Raw genomic sequence first — 27474 nt, 5'->3', positions numbered from 1 at the left:
ATCCTGTATGATTACACGTAAATGAAGTATCTAATGTAGTCAAATTCATACAAACGGAACGTAGATTGGTGGTTACCATGGGCTGAAGAGAAGAGAGAAAGGGAAATTGTTGTTTAATGGGTACAGAGTTTCAGTTTTGAAAGATGAAAAAGTTCTGGAGATCTGTTTCACAATGTGAATATACTTAACACTACCAACCTTTACACTTAAAAATGGTTAAGATGGTAAGTTTTATGTTTTGTATTTTTACCCTATAAAAACAAGAAAGGAAAAAAAGAAACTAGGTACTATTTTATGCAACAGCATGGATGAACATTGAAAATATTATGCGAAGTGAAAGAAGCCAGTCACAAAAGGCTATATGTTGTCTGATTCCATTTAGATGAAATGCCAAGAATAGACAAATCCATCAAGACAGAAAGGAGGTTGGTGATTCCAAGGGCTGAAAGGAGGGAGGAATGGGCAGTGCCTGCTGGTGGATACTGGGTTTCTTCTTACCGGGATGAAAATGTCTGGTATTCGACAGTGGTGATGGTTGTGTATACTTTGCGTATATACAAAAAAACCACTGAATCGTATAGTTTAAAAGTGTGAATATTATGGCGTGGGAAATATAAATCTAAACTAACAAATAAATGGACATTATCAGTATTGTTGATTACGGTTGTTTAATAATTGATTTCTTCTTGAAAAGGGGATGGCTACATTCAACATTAAATCTGGTAGATTTTGAACAGGAAGCAGCTGTAGTCTTCCAAACATGACTGACTGGCCTTTGGTGGGTCCTAGAGACTCTGCTCTCTACTACAACCTGGTGGCAATCGTACTAAATTGCTGGCTTAACAGAGGGCAGAAGTTAAATTCAATCCTTTTAGAAGCAGAATTTCAGAGGTACAGCGATAACAGTGACAGTCACCAATACAGCATAAAGACTGAATGTGCTCTATGTACTGGCATCCTCCTTACCAGAGCTCTCTGAGAAATGGCACGATTACACACCACAATAAAGATAATTATTTAATGAACCCAGGGCTCTGAATGATGCCTAAATTTTAGGGCTACCTAAATTATATTTTATATTAACCAAAATACTAGAAAATGCTGCTTACCAGGCCGGTTCACATTACCTCTATTATTCGCTTAGTGATTAGCACAAATCTTAGAAATATCTTTCTTTGCTGAGTGATTGCTGGGGTCTGACTGGTTTTCTTTTTTTCCTTTTCCTCTCTCTTTTCAGAATGGAATGATTGTCCACATTCTTTCTGGGAAATGCATGGAAGCTGTGGTTCAGGGAAACAATAAAGATTTGTACTTGCGCCAGTGTGATGGAAAAGCTAGCCAGCTGTGGCAATTTGACAAAGTCAACACTGTGGACGAACGGTGAAGGACAGTGTCAGAAGGAAAAGAGAAGTTTGGCCATCAGACTTCAACCCCAAGGGAACTAAAAGAACATGTGTATTTCGTGGAGCCGACCCTTTTGTGTTTGCGCTCCTGGTGATAGTAGAGAAGAAGGCTCCGTGGATGAATATAAAAATGTCTCTCCTTCTCACATCTTAATTCATTGGCTGCTGGCTGTTTTAGAAAAAGGAAAAAAAAAATGGGCTCATTGTCTCATTCTCTTCATCACTAGTAGATGATCATTACATAGCACAGAAGATTCTTCATTTCTTTCCGCTGAGCACTTAATAATTGCTTTTATCTCTGACTAAGGAAAGGGGCCTGGACATTCTCTGGCAGCACCTCCGGGATATGTAAATCCAGTCTACCGATTTATTTCCAATGACCTTACCTTGGATTGTCTGTGCAGCCAACCATGAAAATTAAAGTGCAAAGAGGATAAAAAGGCCTGACATCCCAAAAACTTTGGATTAAGCTTATTAGGAAAAATTTCACGTTCTTTGGTTGAGCCACAGCTCGGAAGAAGAAAGGGAAGCGTCTGAGAGAAGAGTAGGGTTAGAGGGAAGATGGAAGAGAGCATTAACCGAATTCTCCAGCTCTCTAGCGTCTGGAAAGAGGCAGCAGACCTGGCATAGGATGTTTTCATATTAATGAGAATTTCCTCAGAACTTTCTACCTCCATTCACTCTGCTCTAGCCCTTCTCTAGCGTGGTGAACCACAACCAGATTCTCATGCAATGTATTTCTCTTTAGTCATTGGTGTTGGAAGCATCACTCAGACTGAGCGTTCACACTAACAAAAATGTATACAGCTCAGAAACTCTCCTGATGCCCTCTTACAGGGTTTGCATCAACTGGATCAGAAATAGCAACCTTCACAAAGAGGCAAAACTCCCTGGAAGGGAAATGCTGGTGTCTGAGCCAAAATTCTTATGAGAAGAACCAGGGTTAGGTGTTAATGTCCATGAGGGTTCACAGGGCCATCTCTGAGCTTGCAGCCTGTCTGAGACACCCAAATGTGCCCACAGGTTGAGCGTTCACAACCATGGAAGAACACACCTCCACTAGAACAGAGCCAACACTAACAAGAGTGGAACGACTCTCCTTGCTGTGACCTGGCCTACCTGGTTCGACCATAAGAGTTGCTGAGTGGGGTTGGTTCTGCTATTAAGAAGACACCATTCATGCCCATTTCTCTTTCAAATAGAATTCATTCTCCACGTGGTCAACTTAGAAACCTCCTCTCAAAGATGCTGATCTCCTTTGGGCTATCTCAGAACACAGTGTGTTTCAAATGAGAAAAACTAAGTAGGAAGTGAGGGTTTCCAGACAATACCTATCATAATTACATATTCCTTCTCCACCTTTTCGTCAATGACCCACTGCATTTCTCCTTCCTCAGACTACCCTCTAGACCTGTGTTAGTAGCCACTAGCCACATATGGCTAAATGTAAATTCATTAAAATTAAAGAAAATTTAAAACTCAGTTCCTCAGTTGTACTGGTCACATTTCAAGCACTCAATAGCCACATGTGTCTAGTGGCTACTGTATTGGAGAGCACAGACATAGAACATTCCATCATTGCAAATGATTCTATTAGATAGTGCTGATCTAGATAGATTCATCATCCCATGGAGAGAAGAGATTTTAGCCACTGTCTTCTTCCATCAGACTTGTCTATATTTGAAACAAATTCCCCTAACATCCTGTGGCTGAGATGGAGCTAAAAATTCTCAGATGGAAACCTTGTAAAAGGCATTAATGGTTGAGAAGGGAAAATTAAACAAGACCTCTATTTTTTTTTAATGAACTTTATTATTGGTATTATGGGTGTTTAAAGTTGCTGCAATAAATTAATATAATTAAATAAAAGGCTGAATTCAATTGTATAAGTTGTGTTTGACAGTAATTAAGAAAAGGACCCAGATGGCTTATTGCTTAATTGGTTGAACAAAGCAAGAATGTAGTGTTTCTTGCTTCCTTAACCATCCCTGTGATTTATTACTTTATTACAGAAATGGCTGTCAACTCGGTCCCCGGCTGGTACTTACAGACCCTTAATTTAAAGAAAACAGATGCCTCTATTTGGTTCTAATTGATATTCAACCTTTTCCTCATAGTGGAACCGCGTTGTTCAAATTTCCTTCTCTATGACATTCGCTTTGATATTATCCAAAACGACCAATGTAAAAGTAGAGAAACCTGGCAGTTGGAAGATTTGATTCCCAAAAGTTTGATCTTCACTTGTCCACTTGAATTTTATGATAGGAATTCATTGTTTGAGTTTCAAGATTAGGTTCCAGCATCACCCCCGCCAAGTTCACCATCACTATTAAGTATCCCCCTGGGGGGATAGAGAGTTTTCAGCCAGCAGTCTGGAGTCCAGCACTCTTATGCTATTTCACAAAAGTAAGAGCAGATGTCATCCCTGGAGGGGCCCTGATCTATTTCCTCTTTGGTCTCAATGCCATAGATCCCACTGGCCAACTCAGAATTCCAACTCCCATAGACATCAAAAAGTCCCACAGGTCCATGATGACAGGGCTGTCACTGCACCCGAACTTGACATTATTAGAGGTCATGTTATTGTGCTCATCCTGAGAGGGTTCCATTTTCTACTAGAAAGGCCAGTTTCTACTGGAAAAGCCAGTTGGACACCAAGTGATCTGTGATCAGTCACCAGATCTGGACAATTCTATATATTATGTACACTATTTATGCTTGTTCTGTAAAACCTTTTTTAAAAATGCAACTTATTTGTGACTACTTTTGGCCAAAGCCCAAAGCACCTCCAAGTCCTGCCCTGATTGTTCAAACGCCTTGATTTAGGCATAATTCAAATGATTACATTAAGCACAATAGCCAAGGAAGTGATATTTCCAGGATTCTAGAACCATCTGCTATTTCTGTATTAATAACAGTCCCTCCAATCTCTAATCTCCTTATAGTTTCAACCCCTTCTTGCACAAAATGTGCTCTTTGGATATGGAAGTGTGTCCTTAGCATTGTTTCAACATTGTGATGATTTTTACTGTGGGAGTTCTTTCCACAGGTCTGGGATGTTTATGTTCTCTCATCACCAAAGGCAATAATACCAATACATAATACCAATACATTAGGCTATCACAACATATAAGCAGCTTGCCTGAATTTATTTGGCTTAAAAGTAGAATCATCATGGGGCCCGCCTGGTGGCGTAGTGGTTAAGTTTGCACACTCTGCTTGGGCGGCCCAGGGTTTGCTGGTTTGGATCCCGGGCGTGGACCTACCATTGAATATCAAGCCATGCTGAGGCAGGTGTTCCACATACAAAATAGAGGAGGATGGGCACAGATATTAGCCTAGGGCCAGTCTTCCTCAGCAAAAAAGAAGAGGATAGGCAGTGGATGTTAGCTCAAGGCTAATCTTCCTCAAAAGAAAAGACAAAGGACTATCATGCTGACTTCACCCCTAGAGTGATAGTTTGCAGCTCAGCCCAAACATATCAGATCATGTTTGAATATTAAAGTTTCCCAACAACTCCCAAACTGTTCGGCAAACTCACAGTCCACTGACATTCCAGAACCCACGATAAATGCTAAAATGCTGCAGTTCTCTCTCTCGGGAAGAGGACAGGGTCAATTCTGCTGCAGCTTGGGCTTATGAAAGCCTTTTACCTTTTCAGTAAAGCACGACCAGAGGGTAGGGAACCCCTTACTGAGAGACCCTCAGGAAGGCACTGCTGATCATTCTCCTTTAGGAAAAGGCTAAGGGTGGCATTGCTTACTGTTTGGTTTAAATAAGATCCAAGAGAGCCTGAGTAGCTGTCTTTAAAGTCGTAACCTGCCCAGATGCACCAGTGCTGACCCTGTTCAGAGGGTGGAGAAGTATCTGTTGTGTGGGAGCTGGGCAGCTATTGGATTAGCTAGCCAGTGCAATTCTTCAGCTCCAGCCATACGACCACAGTGGGAGCTGTCTAGTTCCCACCACACGATTCCACCCCCTGCCTCCTGCTGATCGGCTCTAGGAAGGATGTCTGACCCAAGTTGAGTCAATCAGCACATTCCCCAGTAATTTCGTTACTGAGACTAAGAAAGCAGTCTTTCTACAAGAGACTTAAGAGATGATATGAAAATGTATGAGCTCTCAGCAGCCTTGGTTTCTGTATATGGCCCTATGAAGCAGATAAATCCAGTCTGGAGGGAGAGAATTAAAGAGTAGGGGAGGGACCGGGAGGCAAACATCCAAATAGGAGCAGAGGAAAGAGATGGAACATCTTGATAGTATTCAAGTTGCTGGTTCCAGTTTGTTCCTGAGGTCTTGCTGGATCTCCGTCCTCAGAGTCCATGAGACATCCCCTAATATGTTGTTTAATCCAGTGCTCCTCAGATTTTATTGTGCTCACAAATCACCTGGGGATTGTGTTAAGATGCAGATTCTGATTCGGTGGGTCTGGGGTGGGACCTGAGATTCTGCATTCCCAATGAGCTCCCAGGGGATACTGATGCTGCTGATCTGCAGACACTCTCTGAGCAGCCAATGTTTAAACTATTCCAGTAGTTTTCTATTGTTACTTGGAACCAGGAGAGTCCTCACTGGGCCAGATCTTGGACTATTCTCTTTTGCTTCTCAAAGATCTCTTTCTGAATCCACATGGTAGGATGGTTTGATCCTATATTGTATAGGACATCACCTCTTGTTCAATGTAATACAGCCATTTTTAATTCATTCTCCTCTCTTCCCTCAGCACTCTTTCTCTTTCTCATTCTACTAGTTCTACTCTTTTGACCAGGGGAGTTCTTTACCTTTTTTATTGTTTTTGCTGTTTGTTCTGTGGTTGTGTTATGCTCTCCTCGCTTTCCTTATCTCACCCTCAGCTTCCCTCTTTTTCTCATCTCTGAGCAAAGCTACTTTTCCAACACCCATGTTCTTGTGGTATCTTTTATCTCATTCTCCTTTTTCCTCTGTCCAGCCCTCTATGCTCCTCCATCACCAAGTCCTACTGGCAAATCTTGATGGAGTGAAGAGAGTCAGTTTCTTCAAAGAATTTCTAGAGCACTGAGTAAATCAATTAATTGCTCAGATTTCCAGCTCTTCTCAGCCTCAGCTCCTCTCCTGGAAGAATCCAAAGTGTGAAAGAGCAGAAAGGCCATTTAATATGGATGTGGGATGAAAGAGCTACTAAAGGTGCTGCTGGTAGTGGTGGGAATATGGCCCTTGTCTTGAGGAGGCCGTTGGGGTTCTGGCAGGTAGGTAGCCCTCTAGAGAGGATCTACATAGATGCAGCTGCAAGGGGCCCTCTGGAGATGGGCCAGGATCAGTGGCCTCTGAAAATAGCCACATCTAAGAGCCAAACATGAGATTAGATGATCAGAAAACAAATCCTGCCAAAGCTCAGAATTTGATTCTCTCAATCCTTAAATTAAATCTCACAGGAAAGTTAAAGTACACTTAACTAAGAAAGAGACGCCACATTCACCCATCAACACCAGAGTCTGTGACATAGTGTTTTGACCCCGCCCACCTTTCTCTGGTCTTATGGCTTCAATGTGCTCCTGAAGAACTTCCAACCATCAGTATTTGCATTTCTTTGCCTGAGGGTTATTCCCAAAGCCAAAGAAGATGGCCTTATGATGTGGGGCAGGCCAGACATGCCTTGGAAGTCACCCCACAGGACCAGCCCTCAACTGATGACTGACAAGAGTTGGAGTATAAATACCTCAGCTTCCTCACCTCTCTGGGAGGATAACTCCGAGATATACCTGTTCTACAACATTTCCTGGAGTTACCAGCGAGATTCAGCTCTAATCGCCCACAGTGGTAGCTGGCTTGATAATACATCTTTCATTGGCTGCATTCCCATCCATAACTCCCTACGGGTGCTTCCTAAGCTCACCTTCCAGATAAACCACTTGTACTCAAATTCTTATCTCAGTGTCTCCTAATGGGGAAATTCACCCTAAGACACATGGCCTGGCCCATCGTAAGCTTCCATCTATGAGAGGTATTTTGCTCATCAAATTCCACTCTTTGTTTATCAGTAGTCCAGTCCTATGCACCAGATACCCCTACTCCCCTGAGTTGAACTTACTCCACCAAACTGCAAGACCAGAGTGTGGGCTTCTGGGCAGCTGTGTCCTGGGAGAAAGAGACTGAGGAAGGGGCAAGGTGCTCAGTCGTTATCCCAAGCCTATCAATAATATTAGACATTCTTCCTCCCTAGGGAAGAATGAATGAGAGGCAGAGAGAGGCCACAAGTGTGCCTTTAATTAATGTCCCTCTTGTAGAAACCTGAAGCCTAGGGAAGCAAGGTTCCTTCTGCATCACAAAAACATTCCCTCTCATATTCCAGTTATTTTTCAATAACTGGTACATACCAGTGTTAGAGGATGTACAGCTGAACTATGTAAGTCAGGAGTGGAGAGCATGATTGCTCTCCATGAGAAAGTGAGGGGAATTCAGATATGAGGTGGGTATTGAGGAAGAGATGGGCCAAGCAATATGGTGAATACCTAAAGAGCAAGATGATGGGGGAGGTATTCCTATGGGAGCAGAAGGGGTTGCCAGAGGTATTTTCAGAGTTAGGTGTTTAGTCTTCAATATGAAGTTGTCTGCCTTATTTCCATCACCCCAAACTTTTAGCCAAGACTTCTGCACTGACTATTGTGCACTGTGTTGGAGGATGGGAATCAAGGAACAGGGCTGAACCCCTGGCCGGGACAGAGAGGGAAAAGAGCAGCCTTTGCAGGTTGGGTAGACACCAGTGAGACTGGGGGCTCAGTGGAAGTGGAAGCAGGGTGACATTGTATAGAGAAGAATTAACACAAATTCTTGCCACACACCACGACAAAGTGCCAATCAAGATAAATTCACTTAGGTAAGATAATATTTTTAAATTATATTAGACTATGAACTAGAGTGAAGACCAGCAAACTTTTTCTATAAAGGGCTAGATAGTAAGTATTTTTGGCTTTGTGGGCTCTATGGTCTTTGTCACAACTACTCAGCTCTGCCATCGCAGCACAAGAGCAGGCAGGGACAACAATAAATAAATGAGCATGGCTGTGTTCCAATAAAACTTTATTTACAAAAACAAGTGGCTGGCCAGATTTGGCCCATAGCCATAGCTTGTCATCCTCTGGACCAGAGTACTTGGCCTAAGTGCAGAAGGAAATTAATTACAGATTCTTTAAAAGCAAACAGAGAAATATTACCAAAGAAATTATAAGCTTGAAAAATACAAAAACAAAGTGTTTATTTACTATAAATAAGAAAAAGCAAAGTAAAAAGAGTGGAATAATGTATAGCATATGTTCTTATTATAAGCAGGATCCAACCCTTTTTAGAGAGAAATAGGAATAAACAAATAATTTTTTACATCAAAATACAAATACACTGTAGCCTATGGTCTTTTTTCTTTGGGAGGCATACAGCTTCCACAGTTCTTCACTGTTAACAGAGGTTGGGCAGAACAGGCTTTCTTAAGGAGACCACAGGTGACAATAAGAACATCAACATGGAAAGGAGGGCTGCTAAGAAGCAAAGAGTAACTCTCAGCATTTTAGTCATACCCATAGGATTAAACTACACTAACAGATAAAACCTGACACTCAAGTTTCTATGTTATTGCTATGAAGAAACTCACAAAGGGCAATGCGCACACTCCCCTACCCCGACACAATTCTCTTGCAATTGGGATGTGTAGACAATCAGATGCAAGCTCTTGTGTGGGGCAAGAGCAATAATCCCTGTGTATTTATATAAACCCAGATCCCTGGCATCAAGTTTGCCAGACTTCAAAACACAAACAGCAGGAGTCAAGCCAAGTAAAGGGACTTCCAACAGCAGGGCTTGAGGCCAGGGCTGTGCCAGGCCAACAAAGCTCATTCCTAGTCCTCTTAAGCCAACATGGGCCCATAAAACATGTTAAAGGCCAGACCCAGGCGTGCCTCCTGCCTGTTATAATCTATGCTTGGGGCTGCCAGTCCATCATGCCCCTTCAAGTGTCAATGTTGGCATGTCCAAGTCTGGCTCCAGATAAAACGAACAGCCTGAGGCACCTCCTCCTCCCCACACTCAAGGACAGTGTCAAAGCTGTCCAACCCCATCTCTATTCCTCATCCTATTGATCTGCTCACCACACTGCTGACACCACTTGTCATTGTGCAGTCAACCTTCACCATGCACAAGGGACAGGCAGCTCCATAGCTCTGGATACCCAGATGGAAGACACAGCTGAGGCCTACTGACTTCTATTTTGGAGAAATCTCATTTTCCCCATGTGGTCAGATGCTAATGTAATGAAGGATGAAAAGCCCCTCTTCTTACTTTTCATTGGGAACATTGTTTTCTTCTTCAGTTGACTCTTTGAGAATATCCTTGACCACTCTCCACGGGAGGCCCTTGCACATAGCTCTCGGTGGTGGGCTGGTTTGCTTGGTAGTAGAGCTACAATTGTCTCCCTGAGGCTCCAGCTCTGTGCCCCTGACAATGACACTCCCTCACAGATTGGTTTGAGCAGTGGCCTTCCCAAGTGATCGGGTCTCAGCACCCTCCTCCAACACACCTGCCACTTCCTTGCATAGCTTCCCTATGCAGCTGGCCCTAGCCTAACAGGTGGGATCCAGATGGAAACATGATACTTGTTGCCTTGAGATGGCTCTTGTCCTACATTGTTTTTCAATATGGCTCATGGTGGAATTATACTCCAGACTGAATGATAGGCTTTTTAGCAAAGAGCCATGGTCCATACTTCCTTATTTCCTCCTTAGCACTTACCACGGGGCTGGATGCGTGACTCCAGGGGTTCTATCATGGAAGAGAAAAGAAAACAAGATTTGGGATACAGAAAAATGAAATTTCAAGAGTTAGGAGGAAAATCAAGCAGGAAAATTTTGGACGCTAATTGGGCAATAAACAATAAGACCTCTGAATGAAGATATGTACCCATCGTCAGAAATAACAGTAATAACAACCACAAGTGTTAAGTCTGTGCTAAGTTCTTTGCTCACATTATTTCTTCTGATATTTACAATAGGCAAACAAAGTCAGTACCATTATTATCCATATTTTGTATTATCCCTTTCTATCATTGAGAAAAGTGAGGTTTACGTAGATGTAATTTCCCCAAGGCATTACAACTAGAAAGTGACGCAGCTGGATCACAAACCCCAGTCCGTCCGGTTCCGGCCTTCACTTTTAGCCTTTACATTTTATTGTATCCTAGCATTTGTGAGTGAAGAAAATAAAGTAAAACAGTGACCTTCCCAATGGGAATGGATGAGAATAAGGACCAAGTTGTTTCGGGATCTACCAAAATCAGAAGCATCAGTTTGGATGAGTTTAGGTGCAAGTGACGGAATAACCAACCTTCAGGGGCTGCAGAAATAAAGAGCTTTAGTTACCTCACATGCCCAATCCAAAGGTAGGTAGTTTGTACTTGGTGCAATGGCTCACGGACATCATCTATGACCCAGGCTCCTTTTAATCTTCCGTTCACCATCCCTGTTGACTTTTGATTCTGGGATCTCTCTCCTCCATGGTTACAAGATGGCCACCACAACACCAAACATTACATCCTTGCCCCACTATCCCAAATGGGAAGGAAGAGAGTCAGCAAAAGGAAGTGCTCGTCTAACACCGTCTCTACTCAGACAGCAAGATCTTTCCCAGAAGCCCCCCCAGCAGACTTCCCCTTCTATCTCATTGGCCAGAACCATGTCATATGGTAACCTTTGGCAGCAATGGAGGCTGGAAAGTGACTAGGAGGGTACCCCAGAAAATGGGTAACGGGCTGATCACACTGCCACCCAGAACCTCCCTGGGTTCTGCGAGTCAAGAAGATGGGTGGTTGACTGATGGGCGGCCAGTCACAGCATCTGCATTAGGGGGATGACTCCTCTCTCGGGCAAGACTGGGCTCTGCATTTTTAAAATCACTATGAGATGAAAATGGCAGGCCACTGAGACAGAGATCTATAAAATTCTGTGCTCACATCTTCTAGACATTATCTAATCAGCTCCTGCCAGCTGCCCAAAGGTAGGAATCTTAGTTGCTCCAGAACCAGCTCAGTTTCCTCAGTCTGGGGAATGGGGAAAGCATGAGGGTGCCTGCCACTGGATCTCACCCTCTACCACCAGAGTTGGTCAAACACTCTAAGAAGCAAAGGTGTTTTAATCACTTTTATTACACACCTTCTGGAAAAACTGTGGCCCCAAAGTACCACTGAATAAAACTCTTCCTTTATTCTTTTCTCTGAGAAGGAGGTTTCTATTTGCTTTCTAAAAGAATCATAAAAAGCAAGTCAGCATGGCTTATAAAAGTAACGGGGGGAACTTCCCATGGGATTTATAATGATTTGCCTCCTTTATTGTATTTCATATGGGAGTATATGGTATAGGAAGTTGCTTGGGAGTTTTGCTAATACAACGTTTACAGCCTGTTAACCCCTCTGCTCCCCCTGAGAAGGGAGGAGCCACTGTCTGATAGTGCCAAGGGGCCTTGGGGTCTTCTCAAGGCTTTCTCATAAGGCAGGGGCTTAAGACAAAATCCTCCAACTCTTTGCTTCTCATCCTCTCACTCTTGGTCCACTCAGCAACCACGGAAGGTGACAGCATCTGGCTGATACCCATGAGGGCCGAGTTGAAAGGCCAAATCCTTTCTGTGCTCTGACAAATCTCAACGGCTGGGCTCTAGGCGGTCTGCAAGGCACAAAGGTAAGTTCTGAATGACATGTTTACTGTTAGCAACCCAGATTATAATCCTCTTTCTAGAGTGAATTCTAGACTCTTAGGGTCACTTCCCAAATGAAAAAAGCTATAAAATTTTTTGAACATTGATTATACACCAAGGATGCTTCTAGATCCTTGTGCCACATGTTTTCTGACCTGTAGCTTGGATGACCTTGATGTGTCACCCCTGAATCAGAAAATTGCAAAATATCATCTTCGCTGCATATGATGTCAGCACAGATGGGACAGAGTTGGATGCGTACCCTCTGGTTTCTGGACGGGCAGAGATATTTAAAAAACAATTCCAGGAAAGCAAACAAATGTGCCTTTTGATCCATTTACCAAGTGGGACGCAAAATAGACCTGAATATGTAAATGACAATTATTTTTCCAAAATTGTTATGGGGACATGCCTAGCATTCCATGACCCTTAAAATACATATTTGTGAAGCGATAATCCACCTATGTTCTCATAATTTCCAGGTGTTTCTCTAGCTTTGATTCCTCTCTTAAACCTCAGATTCACTCCTTCGAGCACCATCGATCTACCCCGAGCTCAAGTGATCCTGCAAAAGTGCTCCCCTGCTGGAATCCCCTCCGCTTCAGAATAAGGCCTGGCTGCGAGACACAGCCTGCCTACAAGGTGCTTCCCGACCTGGCCTCCACCCTCTGGACTCACCTGCTGCTACTCACTGCACCATCTCTTAACACCAAACTATTTGTATCCCCCAGTACGACACTCTTTTTTCTTGTCTCTGCTTTTGTCATGCTATTCCCTCTGTCCAGAACGCCCTTCTCTCCTCTCACCAGCTTGTTCTCACCCATCGTGCAAGACCCAGTTTGGACATCACCTCTCCACAGAGTCTCCCCAAAGCCCCAGGCTGGGCTAAGACCCCCTCTTCTGGGGCACTGTGTATATAATCTGCCCGAACATGGACCAGCCTGTATTAAAATGATCACACACGTTTCTTCCACTAGACTAAACAAATTTGCCCATCATTTTGCCCAGAGTCCCTTGCACAGTATCTGACTCTTGTTAGGCATGTAATACATGCCTGTCCAATTTGAACTGAAGTGGTAACAGCATCGTTCTTTTGTGTCTGGAGTGAAGCAGAGTGAAAGTGAGAAAAGAAAAGTTACAGAACTTAAACTCAGACACCCAGAAGCTCTTATAAGAGGGTTTTGCCCTGATTACTTTTCAGTCTTCCAGAGTCTTTGGACAAGGAGACAAGGATTTTCAGTAAACTAAAAATTTTTTTAAAGAATCCACAAATCTAATTCAGTTACATGAGAACCAAAGGAAACTTTTAGTAAAAGCAGAATCACCTTTTTTTTTTTTTACAATAGCTCATAAAGGGACACAAATCAGGTCAGCCAGAGTGTGCTGACTGGAAATGGACTGAGTACAAGTCATTGCTCTAGATAAGGAGAGCAAGGGGAAATACTTCAAAGTGCCTGGAAGGGAAAGCCATGGAAGACAGCAGTGCAGAGACAAGAAGCAAGCCCTGCTCACCCCCCGCCCCCAGCTCCCCCAAGGCCTGGCATTCTACCTCGAGCTGTGGGTTTCAGAGCAAACCAGGGAGGCGGGGACACAATGAGGACACTGGTTAAAATTGGGGGGAGGGGACAGCAATTACTTAAGCGTGGGAGCAATGGATTCGCTAGGAAGTGTGAGGTCTTCATGTTGCAGCAGAACAAGTGTAGCAGGAACGGATTCAGTCCCCACACTCAAACTCATTGGCCTTCCAAGCTCCATGGTGCTAGGCGGCAGAACTCAGTCCCGGTGAACGTAGGGTTCCTTGCCCTGGACCTGGTCTGAGTCCCCGGGGATTGCGCAGCGTCAAGGCGTCAGAGGCCAGGTGGGCATCTGCTCTTTGGTTTACACAAGTGGCTTCCGAATCTTCCCCATGAATGTCTGGAAGGTCCCTCTGTGCCAGCTTTCTCTCAGCTACATTCATCTCTCGTTCAGGGTCTAGAAATCGTGCTGCTCCCTGAGCCTCTCTGGGGCCACGGAGACCCGGGGGGCGTGTCCTGTCCCTGTTCTCATCTCCTTGGTACTCCCAGGGGCTGGGAAGTCATCCATTACGCTGCTGCCTGCACCACACTGGGCAACGGGCACACCCTCTGCCCACACTCACCGCACAGCCACCCTGGCTTCCGTGCCACGCTGAGACCAGGGACATGCTGGGGTCTTGCCGCCTCCTCAGGTCCTCCCCGGAAGCCACGGATTCACTCTGCACTTGGTGAGCTGGGCTGGCCCAGGAACCTTCTCCAGGCCCAGGCCAGCGTCTGACTCCTTTGCTGCTCTGCCCACCTCTAGCTAGACACATCCATTCTGAGACAGCCAACGGGACTGGGGCATGTGTGGAAGTTTTGTTTTGGCTCCTCAGGAGAGCTTCAGAAGCTGTGGGAATACCCCAAGCCCCTCGGAACCCAGGCTTTCACATTCCCAAACTTTCCTTTGAATTTTTATTTTGGCCCTGAGGCAGTAAATGCTATAGAACAGGTGGGGCCTGGGCATCTGTGTTTTTTAAGGATCTCCAGATGATTCTGAAATGTAGCCAGGATCAGGGGATTCTGATGCCCTTGCAATATAGCCTTATCAGGTGATTGTCCTTCAACAATTGCAGAGGCCACAAAAAAACTAAACTTTATATTCTTCACAATGTGAAGAGAAACTAGGGGCTGCATCGTTTGAGATTCTTTGGATTACAAGCAACAGAAAATCTGACCCAAACTGGTTCAAGCAAAAGGGAGAAGTAATAGATTCATGTAACTGGCAAGTCTAGGGATAGCTTACCTTCAGGTCCAGCTTGATCCAGAACTCAAAAGGGATCACCAAGATCCATGACTCAGTCTGGCTTCCTCTGGTTTAGTTTTATTACCTGGTCCCCTAAGATGGCCACTTGACGGTTTTCGACTTCCCCCATGGCCACAGGAATTCCAGACCTCACATCCACCTACTATACTGTTCTAGTGCTCTATTGCTACATAACAAACTAGCCCTAAACTTAATGGCTTAAAACAACTATTATAGCTCATAATTTTATGGATTAGGAGTTGGGTTCAACTAGGTAATTCCTCTGCTTCGTGTGGCATCAACTGGTGTCACTCGGTTGTATTCAGCCGGGGGATGGTCTAGTCAGGAGAGTCCAAAAGAGCTGCACTCACATGCCGAGTCCCTCGGCAGGAGCGACTGGCAGGCTGGGCTCGGCCTGGCTCTCCTCTCTCCATGTAGGCCCAGGGCCTCACCTGTGGTCTCTGCAGCAGGGCAGGCGGGTTTCTTACACGGTGGCTCAGCAGCCCCAGAGATCAACGCAGGAGCTGCCAGTCCTCTTAAAGGCCAGACTTGGATCTGATAGAGCACCCCTTCCCCTATTCTCCACTGCTCAAAGCAACCACGGATCAGCCCAGATTCAAGAGGAGGGGACAGAGTAACAAAAAGTGTGCTGCCGTCTTTAAACCGCCACCCCAACAGGCCAGCAGCAAAGACTGAGTCAATGTTCCAGGATCCCCAGCAAAAGCTCTGAGGTTCATGCTGACTAAACTGGCTTTGGGAATGTCCCTGTCCCTGAGCCAATCTCTATGACCAGGAGCTTGGGAAATTTTGACTGGAGCTGGGGCAGCAGGCTGGGAGGTTTTTCCACCAGTTCTCCTCCTTTACTGGTTGGAGGTTACCCCTGGGGGCGGAGCATTAACTCCCTCCAATGCACCTTGCAGGCTGCACTTGCAAGAGCAGAGTGGGCTCCATGGCAGAAAAGTGGGGAGACTTGGCTTTGACCTTCGCATGGTACAAGATGAGTTTGAGCCTGCATGGAACTGTCCCCCAGAGCCGAGGCTGAAAGCCAAGGAGGGCCCGGGATGCAACACTGGGCACCAAAACATCTGCTGCAGAGCCAACCAAGAAATGCCCCCCACAGGGTCGGAGCCCAAATTACCTCTCCAAATGGCTCCCAGGGAGCCCTTCAGCCACTGATGGGCACCCGGAAAGCTCCTCCTAGGCAGTGGATCAGTGCTGGCCATCTTCCCTTTGGGACTGTTGATGTCCACTAGTCAAGACCACCAGGATCACACCTGTTGTTGAGCAAAGTTGGGTTTATTGGCACTTGTTGCAAGGAGGGAGACCACATGACATGGGGAACCATGGATGTCCCAGTAGGAAAGTGCTGAAAGAGGCTTATGAGATCAGAGCTTGGGTTAGGTAATTTTGAGAAGGGTTCTAGGAAGCATAGTCTTGCTTTGGATTGGGAGCTGTCAGAAAGTGGGGCAATTTTATGATTGGTGTCTTGATAATTTGTATCTAGGAGGTAGTGGGAGAGCAGAGCCGGCCTAAAGCTGTAACTGGCAACCGCAGACATTTGCCAGGAGAGGGGGCTCTCTGGTCATTTTTGAAGTGTGCCCAGTGTTGTTGCTTTTGTCTCTGCTCACACATGATGACACTGTGGTCTTGTTTTTGCCTCACTCCATCATGGTCACGGTGAACTTGTCTGATGTTGGTGTTCCGTGAAATTGTGTATAAGTCGGGACTGCAGCCTAGGATGGGTGCCGTGCCTAGTGCTTAGTGCCTTTTTCCTTCTCAGGTTTCGTATGACACAGGCTCTGTGCTCTCATAAGAGCAATGGGTACCCTCATTAGCCCAGCTGCATGGCTCTCAGCAACAATCAACTCATGGCGTGCAAGGGGCAAAATAGACACAGACCGACAGACCCCTTCCGTCTCTAGGTGTGGCTGGAGACCTTTGAGTGGATTTTCTCTCCCTCCTCAGTCACTCACAGCTGCGATGCTCGCGATTGAACCTCAGAGCGATGCCAGCAACAAGGAGACTGACAGGGCTCGCCAATCCACGTCCTGCCATTTGTTTGAGGGTAACAAGGCATGATGGTGACAGCTCAGATTACACTCCTAGACACAGAATCCTTAAACTAAATGAGCCTGGCTGTCAGGGAGGAGAGTGACAGGCATTCCACGTGTTGCAGACTCTGCTGCTGGTGGTAACCATCACAGGAAAACTTTAAATGGGACTTGCATCCTGGAGAGCAGTTTCTGAAGCAGTGTTTGTGCGTGGCCGCTTAGACGTTAGAACGTTCTGTAAGACACTGCTGGAGACACCTCTGGTGCCTGCAGCACTTGCCCTCAGGCCACCTCTGTCTTCAGTGGCAGCTCCTGGACAGCTCTGTGTGGCTCTGATTCCCTTAGCCCTGAGCTAAGGGTCTTCTGTATTCTGCCCCAGGGGCTTCTTCCTGGCTTATGGGGAGAGTTAATACCCTCAGGGCAACTCTCAGTCACCTAGCGGACAGGAACCAGTGGATAGATGCCCCAGCATTCATCTTTGGGGTGGAGAATTCTAAGAAGCACTCTGCACACTTCTCAGAGAGGTCCTGCAGAATCAAGCAGCAACTTTGATAACATGTCCTTGTATTGGCTTTTCCTTCTTCCCCATCTCATTTCCTCACTCCCACACTCCTGCTTCCCAGGGTCACCTCCCACATCAGACACCTGCACCCAATCCTTGTCTCAGGCTCTGCTTTTAGGGAAACCCAAATGAAACCACACAGCTTGATGCCAAGTACATTCGTTCTCCACCCTAGGGCCACAGAACTAGAACAGGGTCCAGCCATCCACATGCCTCTGGCAATCCTGCCACTGGGCCCTTGGCCCTGCTATGGGCCTGGTCCTGCATCCTAACACATTGAGCAGTTCTTTCCGGTTTTCTCCAAGGGGTCAGCCTTTCTAGCAGGCACCTTTTGGTGGCACGTGGCTGAACTGCACATTAAACGAGCTCAGCCCTGCAGAGGCAGGGGAGAATCATAGAATACTGAAGCATCTCATGTAATTGAAGGAAGGGTCAGACAACCAAACTACAGGGAGGCAAGGGAGCGGCAGCCACGCCACTGGCTTCTTCCCATGGAGAGGACTGAGGCCCCAGACAGCTCAGGAGGCCCAACTCAAAGAGGACAAACGCACAAACACTGTAAGGCACAGATTTCTGTAAGCTCCAGGAAGAAGCTTTGTGACTCTTGTTCACTGATTAACCCAAGTGCTTAAGACGTATCTGCAATATGGTGTAGTGTTAATAGATCTTTGCTGAATGAAAGGAAGAAAGAAATAGGAAGAGGAGAAGGTGGGAAACAGAGGAGGTGGGGTGGGGGAAGGAGGTTTGGGGTGGGATGGACGATGAAATTATCTAGCCCTCAGCTCTGGACGGACGCTGCTTTTTCCAGGGGTCACGGCTGGTGATGCAGTCCCGTTATCCCTCCCCTGTGGTGGCCCGCTGCTTGGGACGAAAATCCGACCTGCCTAGTGTCACATGCAATTCCCTCACAGCCCAGCCACGCCCGCCTCTCCTTCACACACTGTCCCCTCAGGGCACACCGTCCCGCGAGCCCAGGGCCATCCTGAGGGACCTGTCCTGAGCCACCGTCACTGTTCCTCCTCCAGAGAAAACATCGGACACGTTCCCAAAGGATTTTAAATTAGTTTCATGGGGAAAACATATTATAGCAGAGCCCAGGGGGGAGTCACGGATCCTGAACACATAGTAACACTCTTCCAGCCCTGGAGGGGAAAGCAGAACATCATAGAGCTAAAAAGAAAAGTATTTCTATCAATGAATACAGCAGTGGAAGGATGATAGGAGTAAAACATTTTAAATAAAAATTAGAGGGAACAATTGAAATTGTATCTGATGAGTTGTGTGGCCCGAGGCTCGTAATTTTGCTGAGAAAACTAGAGAAGTACGAAATGTCCGTCTTCCAGCGTTGCTGCTGCTACGTACTCTTCCATTATTTTACCTCTTCCGAATGCAGCTTTTCATGCCTAAATGCATTTGAACAAGAGTAAATTTTGGATGGATTTGGACCTGGGGTGTGGAGGGTATGTTTTATTCTCCAGCATCTGCAGTAGTGTGTGTGTGGGGTGTGTGTGTGTGTGTGTGTGTGTAAGACATTCTACTATACTGTAGGATGCTTGAAGACAAAGTCTTAGGAGCCATGGCATAGAAACATGGTTCAACAAATATGTGTTGAATGAATGCATGAGAGAAGAGAAGGGTAGTGACTGTTGAGCATGGAGTATGTGTCTGAGCCTGTGCAAGGCGCTTAGCACATGTCATCTCATTTAATCCTCACAACCACCCCGCAAGGTGATTTTCATCATTCCCAGTTTATAGAAGGGGAGACTGGCTTGCCCAAGGTCACAAGACTAACAAAGGATTCAAATTCCACAATGTCAGATCTCAACGCCCTTGCCTTCTACATTGTAAGGCTGCCTCCTGAAGTGAACTTGCGCCATCTAGTGGCAGAACTAGAACAGGCACCAGGTCGGCCTACAACATTATTAAAGCTTTAGTAAGCGGCACGCCCTGGGAGAGTTGGTGAAGCAACAGACTCGTCTGTGTCCCATTCTACCTCCAACCCCACGACCAAAAAATGACAACAAAAGTTAATGGCACCATAAATACTAAAGAAGAACAAATAGTACCAGCATGCTTCAGGGATGTTAAAAACCACTGGGCTGCTGGGCATACCCTAGTGGGGTGCAGAGATTCAGAGAGGAAATCCTATTTCCTCTTAAGCAGCACGAGCTTGAGTAGCTCAAGCACCACTGAAGATTCCAGCAACTATTTTAACCATCCATTTTAACACCCATTATGTGAAAGAGGAGGTGAGCACAGGCGTCAGCCTGGGGTTGTAGCACCTAACCCCTAACTCTGAAACCTCTGTTATGGGACTTTCACATTTCTTTGTAATTGTTGATTGAAGAAACAAACAAATAACTAGCTACAAGTGTGAATCCCTCCAGATCAGCGTCTGCTTCCATTTCCCCCTAACTGCAGCGCCGGGCATGGCATCAGACACAGGGCAGGCGTTCCATGAGCAACAGGAGCACGCGGCGCACGCCGCCCTGTGGGAGACCTCGGCGCAGTACCACGCAGACTCCCCCACAAGCTGGCAACTAGACTGCCGAGGTATGATTTTTAAAAAGGTAAAAAGTAAGCCCCTCATTCAAATTATAGTGAGCATGTACCAAAGATTTATTAACTCATTAATGAAGGAAACCACAGAATGGTAAAGCTGGTCCAAAAAAAGAATGGCAGAGACTGGTAATCAGTGAAAGACGGAATGTTGAAACAAGATGGTGAAATTAGATAATGTCTTACAGGACAATAGACCATAACCTTTGCGAGTTTTATTTTCTGTTGGGTAGAAATTGTCTGCATCTGTTCCGGGCTAAAATTGCTTGAAACTTTCTATTCTTCTACAAATTAACATCTAACTTCATAGAGAATCTGAGCCCTAATCAATAATAAGTAGGAAGCCAAACAGCGGTGTGTCTCTACAGAGATTTAGGTGATCCTTGGGCTTGTCCTGGTGGGCAACGCTCCAGGTGGTATTGAAAGGACCTTTAGCTATCCTTTTGCTTTCTTTCCAGGTTTTAGATGATTTCTTAGCAGAAGCATTGGCTGGATTAGTCCTGAGATGTTTCCAGAACAATGGGAATCCTCATGCTGCAGGGACTCTCAGAAAGCACGTAAGACCTTTGATTTTGTAGGTGAGGGATCTGAGGCTAGAACAGCTGTCACTAGAGAATCAGTGCCGTCTAGGGGTACTCCAGGATAGTGCCGCTCTCCAGCGCAGGCGCCCAGACATTCGGCCTCAGCCCCCTCTGTGCTCCTAGGAGGCCCCCAGTCTTTTTCTCATCAAGCTCCCAGGCAAACCTCCCCCTCACCCCCTCCCCATGCTCCACCTCTCCACACACACCTGGTACCCTGGCCCCATCACCCACTTTCCTACACGCCCAGGGATGTCCACACCCCTCCCCTGCTTCACCTTCCAGCTGCCCCCAACTCAATCCTGGGAAAACTGTTAAAAAATAATTCTCTGCAAAATGGTAAAATCATGACTCTCATACAGACATAAAAATGAACATGTTAAAGATTTCATTTAACTTACGAGGGAACAATTTTATTTTACTCATGAGGGACCAGGAGATGTTATAACCAGTTCAAAGGAGAATCCAAAAAACAGACACGTTTATGGATGAGTGATATTGAAACAAATATGTAAATGGAGGCAAAACTTGCCTTTTCACACAGTGGGAGGGCAGACCATTGAAGCTTTACCAGACAGTCCAGAATGTGCTCATATACGGACGAGAATGATCTGCGTGGCTGTCAGTTGCCTACAAGTGCAGAGATGCGAAACAGCTCAAACACCGTGCGAGGCTAGACTCAGGTACCTGGAGGGGTGTGCTCTAGATTAAGACAGCTTTCTACTGACACACAGATCTTGTTTTCTCCACCCTGGGAACACAGAAGCCCCTCACCATCCCCCTGCTCCTTCCAAATTTCCCAGGCTTTCTCCAACCCCAATCTGCTGCCCCCACAGTGACCCAGCACCGTTTTAACACTGAAGGTCTGCCTTGTGCCCACAAGGCCCGGCTTGGGCTTGGCGGCGACACTTCCCATGCCACATGGGTGTTCCTGGGAACAGCATGGTGTGTGCACACAGCGCTGAGGCCTCCACTCCTCTGTGAACAGCCGGTGATGTTTGGGTGATTATAGCTCTCCAACCCAGTCATTAGCCATCTGCCCAGCCACCCATCCCTTCTCTCCTGTTGCAGTCCCACCTCCTGTGTTTTCAGTATTTTTTAGGGAAGGGTGGCGTTCTGTTTCTTGCTGTCTGTTGACAATATTCATTGAGAAGATACTGTTCAAGTTACTGTTTGCTGCCTGTTCCCCCTCAAAGCACACGAGAATTTACTCTACCCTAAAAAAGATTATAGGCACCTCAGCCAGAAAGCAAATAAACATTCTCACAGTCTGTTGCATGTGCTTGGGCCCTCCCTCTCTCGCTCTCTCTCTCTCTCTCTCTTTCTCTCTCATGCTCTCTGATGCTTTCTCTCTTTCTCTTCCTGATTCTCCCTCTCTTCCCCTCCTTGAGTTTCTGTATCTGTCTTTCTTTCACACACGCAAACACATATGCACACATCTCATACAAGAGCACATATAAAATTACAGGTAAGGATTTTGAAATACAACACAAAGTGAGTACAAAGAAGTGCTGAGAAGGAGCAGTGTGGACAGGCTGGAGTCGCCTGGGGTGAGGACTCCTGGCCCAAGGAGCAGCCCTTCTCTGAGTTGCGTCTGGAGCAGGCACAGTGCAGAATGCTGGGGACGCTCGGCCAGTGGTGCCTTCAGCTCCTCGGAGGAAAAAAAAAAACAAAACCCCAAATCATCATGAGAGGAACAGAAATGGAAATGAGGCATCTCTCTGGTTTTATCTGAAACAGGGATGTGTTTTTAAAAGCTTCGCTTACCTCGGCTTGGTGATGAATTCTAATGGCCTCAGCCCAATTGCCTCCGCACACACCCCCCCACCCCCGCGGAGGCGTGACAAAGCGCTCTCCTCCGAGATGCTGTTATTCCAGTAGCGTCTCTCCAACAATGGAGCACGCAGGGCCTTGGAACCAGTTCCCGGATTTGTGAATGAGGCGATGGGGCAAGGGAGCCACAGACAAAGCCCAAACAGGCACTAGGCTGAGAGGGCACCCCTCGGTGTGTGTGGGGTGGTGACAGGGCAGGGCAGAACTTTCTGGCCACCTTGGAGGTGTGGAAGGCAGACTGATGAATAACAGGTACCATTTCCCGGCTGGCATCACTGTGCTTCGCGCACGGCAGGTGCGTAGCAAATATTTATTAGATGAGTAATAGCAGCAAATACTTTCTCAGCACTTTCCACGAGCCGGGCACTGTTCTAAGTGCTTTGCTCACATAAACTCATTTTATCCTCCCAACAACCCTGTGAGACAGGTGCTGCGACCCTCCCATTTTACAGATGGAGAAGTCAGGCAGAAGGAGGTTAAAGTGTCCGAAATCAAACTCGGAGAGACAAAGCAAGAATGTGTGTGCCTGTGGAGCACGTGCTGGCTAGGAGCTTACCTTCTTCACGTCATTCAGTTCTCCCAGCAATTCTATGAAAGAACATCATTGTCTCCATTTTGGAGTGAAAGAAACTGAAGCTCAGAGAGGTTAAACCATTTCCTAAAGCCTCACAGCTAACAGGACCCAGGATTCAAACCAAGGACAGTAGACGCAGCGACTTAGTCCTCCCCGCACTGCCCGCTCCAGTGAGTTGTCAGGCTGTCAGGAAGCAGGCTGCCAGCATCCAGGGTCGTCCTGTATGCCAGCTGGGTCCCAAGTGACAGGTCCCTGACAACCAGCATCACAGTTGGGGGGTCGGTGGTGGGGGGGGCTGTAGAGGGGAGCAAAGGCCCCATCAGCCCCCTTCCAGTCATCTGGGGGTCCACTATTGGTGAAGACAGCAGTGCGCCCTTCCTCTGAACGGGATCAGGGGTGACAGGCCTGCAAAGGGGACAGGGACTCCAAGAGGAGGCAGCTGTGGAGTTTCTCCCATCCTGGAACCAAGGGAAGAGGAAAGACCCCGGGTCAGGGTGGGAGGCAGACAAGGGGCACTGGGGGACTGGGATCCAGACCATTTTATCCCATGTGTGCTGGACCTCTCGACCCTGAGAGGGCCTTAGTCATACAAAGATCCACTCTCTCAGAATTTTCCAAGACTTTTTTCTCTCTTGCTTTTTTAGTGTAATTCATTTCTGTCAATTATTTTTGTTTACAGTAACAAAATATTGGAATAATCCAACTTACAATAATAAGAGAGTAGTTAGAAGTCCAAGAATTGGTGGACTGTTTATAGAAACTGTGCTAAGTTATGAACAGATGTGCATGGAGTGATTTCATTTTTGTAGAAAAAAGTACATGTGCACATGCGCACGCATGTGTGTGTGTGTGCTGGTGTGTGTGTAGAGAGAGAGAGAGACAGACGGAAGGAACTCAAAGATCTACACCAAGGGAATACCTGGTAAGGTATTCACTGAGTTCCTGGGGAAACTGGGATTTAGGAGTTCTCGTTCTTTATTTTCTTTCATTTGCCTGTGTTTTGTGATTTTTCTGTGATGAGGATGCATTTCTTATAGAATGAGACAAAACAATAAAGAATAAAATTCTATTGTTGAACATTTAATTTGTACCAGTTGACCCCCTATTTTTAAACATTTATGTCCTTCCTGCATTTTGTCATTAGAAACAATATGGAACCAGGATTATTGGCAGACAATGAATAAGAGATAAAACATAAAATAATGAAAAATTGTGAAAGTTGTCCAAAAGTGTATGCATGTGCAAAGCAGTTGTCAAATGTCTCATGATGTAACACAATTACTAGTGCTTGAAAGAATGTTGACTGGAATATAAGCAGATATTGGTTTTGACCAAATTCTTCTCTGAAATTGTCAGCTGACTTGCTTTTTGAACCCAAGTGTAAGCCCCAGGTTTGGTGAGAGGAGGTGGTTCCCCTTGTTTGTCCCTCGTCGGCTTCGTTCTTTCAGCCACTGGCCACCCCTGCCTCTTGCTCTGTCCCTGTGTAGCCCCATTCTTCCATGTCTGATTTCCCACCAAGCTTTTGCAAAAGGCACACAGGCTCCCAGCATGTGCCGCCTGCTTCCACCACTAATTCATGGTAGGACTTGGGGCTCCTCCCCAGCTTCTTCTAGGAAACTGCAAGGACTTTTTTTGTTGTTGAAAGGGCAGGGATTTGAAATCTCATGTGAGGCAAAGCCTTATAGCACGTAAAACAGAAATTTCACTTCATGGACTTTTATAGGAGTAACACTTTCAGGGTTATCAGTGAGTCTGCCATACTGGAGGCGTAAGGCCATCCAACTCAGGCCATCTCAGAATAAGCCTATTGTCCCCTCTCCCTTCCTGGGCGCTATCACTCCTGGGCCCCTGGAAACTAGGCAGCTGCTCTCCTCTGGCCTGGGTCTTAAATGCTGGCAGCCCCGGAGTGAAAATCAGCCACAAACCCAGCCCCTCCTCCCCTCTGAGCCCTTCTCCTCCAGAGGGGTGCTTTTCCCTTGGCTCCTTCACTCCACATGGGAAATTCAAGTATTTTTTTGGTCCTGTTGGGGAAATAAAACAATCCTGCCAGGAAAAAGACCTCTTGGGACCAATACAGAAGAGAGAGCAGATACAACTTATCACTGGGTAAGAACTAACAGACTCACACACATGGAAGGCCACATGAAAGTGGCTGTGGAGTCTGGACAGAATCTCACAGGAATTTATGCAGTAAAGTAGAAGAAGGAGCAAGGAAAACTTTGCCTATCTCCTTGAGAGACAAATGGGTGGGCCTTGTGATGGGCAGCTGTACCCTTCAGTGACTCCTGAGTTCATTTCCATGGTATGTGTCTATAGTCCCAAGAGTCAGAAGGCCTTCAACCTTGCATTATAAAATCAAAAAGTCGGACCTCTTCTCAGGCCTATTATGTTTTCAAGAAGACTCCCTAAGAAGAGGGCAGTGGGAGTAGGTGCCTCTCTCCTCGAAGAAAGTATCCTTATTTTACCCTTACAGTCCCTTCTGAAAAATCACCTGTATTATTCCCCAAATCCACCTCCTTTTCAACAGAACTTCAACAGTGATCTCTCCTCCCTTTTCACTTCGTGCATCACTTGGTGGGAACTCATACAGTGCATAGGGCTTACCAAAAACTTCATGTTCACTATCCCAGTTGATTTTCACAACCCGGGGAGGTGGTTTATCATCTTTATTTTACTGATGCTGAAACAGACTAAGCAACTCTCATAAACTTGGTGTGCGGGGAGCTGAGACTTGAACCCAGGTCTTTGATATCAAATCTCTCATCCTTTTCACCCTGTAAGAACATATTGCCAGGACATTCTAATGCAGAGAAAGAAAGAAAGGTAATATAAGAAGAAGAGGAAGTTGGGAGGGGCCTTTTATATTTCTTTAGTATATGAACACTGTGCCACATTCTAGAACAGACCTGTCCGATGGAACTTTCTGTGAGGACGGAATGTTCTTTACTTGAGCTGTCCAATGTGGCAACTACAAGCCACAGCCATGTGTGTACAAGGATACTTGAAATGTGATAGTGTGACTCAGGAATTGACTTCATAATTTTATTTCATCTTAATTAATTTAAGTGTGAATTTTAAAAGCCACATGTAGCGAGTGGCTACCATGTTGGACAGTACAGCTCTAGAACGCAGAACCCTGCTAGATGCATCTCGAAATATCACCGAGGCCAGTAACCAGCGGGCCCGGTTTGCCTCAGCTCTCGGCGTGAAGGTCTCGCAGATGTCAGCTGCCTGGACATCCACATGAAGCAGGCTGCCCCTCGGGAAAGAGAACACATGGGTTCAGAGAGGTGTTGGCTGCACGGGCCCTTCTACAAGCTGGCGTGGGCTTGGGCTGCGCACTATGTGTGGTGGGGCTCTGCTCCCCCGACAAGTCCTGGCCGCTGTCAGTTCATGATCATTTTAGAGAGTGTTTAGTTTCCCTCCACTCCTTCTCTTCCAACTGCCCTTCCCCAAGCCCAGAGCACAGCGGACATCCCGAGGTTGCCCCCTCAGGTTTGCCAGGACAGCTTCATCGGAGAATAGAAATAGTCATTCGCCTGCTCAAAGTCACGTCAGGACAGAGCTGAGAGAGAGCTTCAAAATCATTTTTTCAAAGCCTTCTGTTTTACAGCTGAGAGACCAAGGCCCGGAGAGGTGACCAGTACTGTCCTTGGCCTCTTTGCCCAGGACACTGACCCACTGAGCCCACAGATGGGGCAGGAACACGTGTGCAAGCGAGAAGAACAAGAGCCATCTGGCCGAGGTCAGGCACTCCTTCTGCCTCATCGTGTCCATACAGTAATTTCCTAAAATTGAAGATGAGTAAGGGGTATGTTTGGCAAAGAGAACAAAGTTTTCAATCTTTTAACTGCCAACACACACATTTAGGTCACTTATTGGTAAAAAAAATTTCCATCCTGTTCTTAAAGATTATCTGTAATATAATTCTATTTTTATAAATCCCCCTTTGCACAGAGATTAGGCCTAGCTTTTATAAACAAAAATTCTTGGAGCATATTTATTGATTGAATGGCACTCCATATACATTTTTGAGGAGAGTAACTACTAATAATTTTAATCCTTTTCCAAGCAGAAAATCCTTCTTCACATCTAACTTCACTGTTTTCTTCCCTCTAACTCAGCATGCTATGCTGAGTTCGTAGCCAAGCCAGATGGACAAGTCATGAGCAGGCTACATTTTTCTAAGAATATATAAACTATATCTGGCAGACTCTGTTCGAGGTCCAAAGTTCTTGGTTTTAGGTATGGCCATGCAGATCACACCAGACTTGAAGTGAGAGCTGTTCACCTGATTTGAAACACTGCAGATAACAAACTGTTGGGCGCCACTGAAATGTATCAGGGAATTTAGTTGCAATAAAAACAGTCAAAATGAATCATCTTCAAGTTCCAACAACCAGGAAAC

General features: G+C 46.0%; 1 protein-coding gene across 4 annotated transcripts in view; it reads left to right on the top strand.

The window, feature by feature from the left end:
- Positions 1–3292, top strand: part of GALNT15 (polypeptide N-acetylgalactosaminyltransferase 15) — a 44031-nt gene extending 40739 nt beyond the window's left edge. For all 4 annotated transcript variants that reach the window (XM_008514204.2, XM_008514206.2, XM_070577523.1 and 1 more), the window contains one exon: positions 1238–3292. In XM_008514204.2, the coding sequence (XP_008512426.1) occupies positions 1238–1384 (147 nt within the window). In that variant the 3' untranslated portion in view covers positions 1385–3292. The remainder of the gene's footprint in view (positions 1–1237) is intronic.
- The last annotated feature ends 24182 nt before the right edge of the window (positions 3293–27474 follow it).

This window comes from Equus przewalskii, chromosome 15 (assembly GCF_037783145.1).
Source record: "Equus przewalskii isolate Varuska chromosome 15, EquPr2, whole genome shotgun sequence".
NCBI lineage: Eukaryota > Metazoa > Chordata > Mammalia > Perissodactyla > Equidae > Equus > Equus przewalskii.
This window is presented reverse-complemented; position numbering and strand designations above follow the sequence as displayed.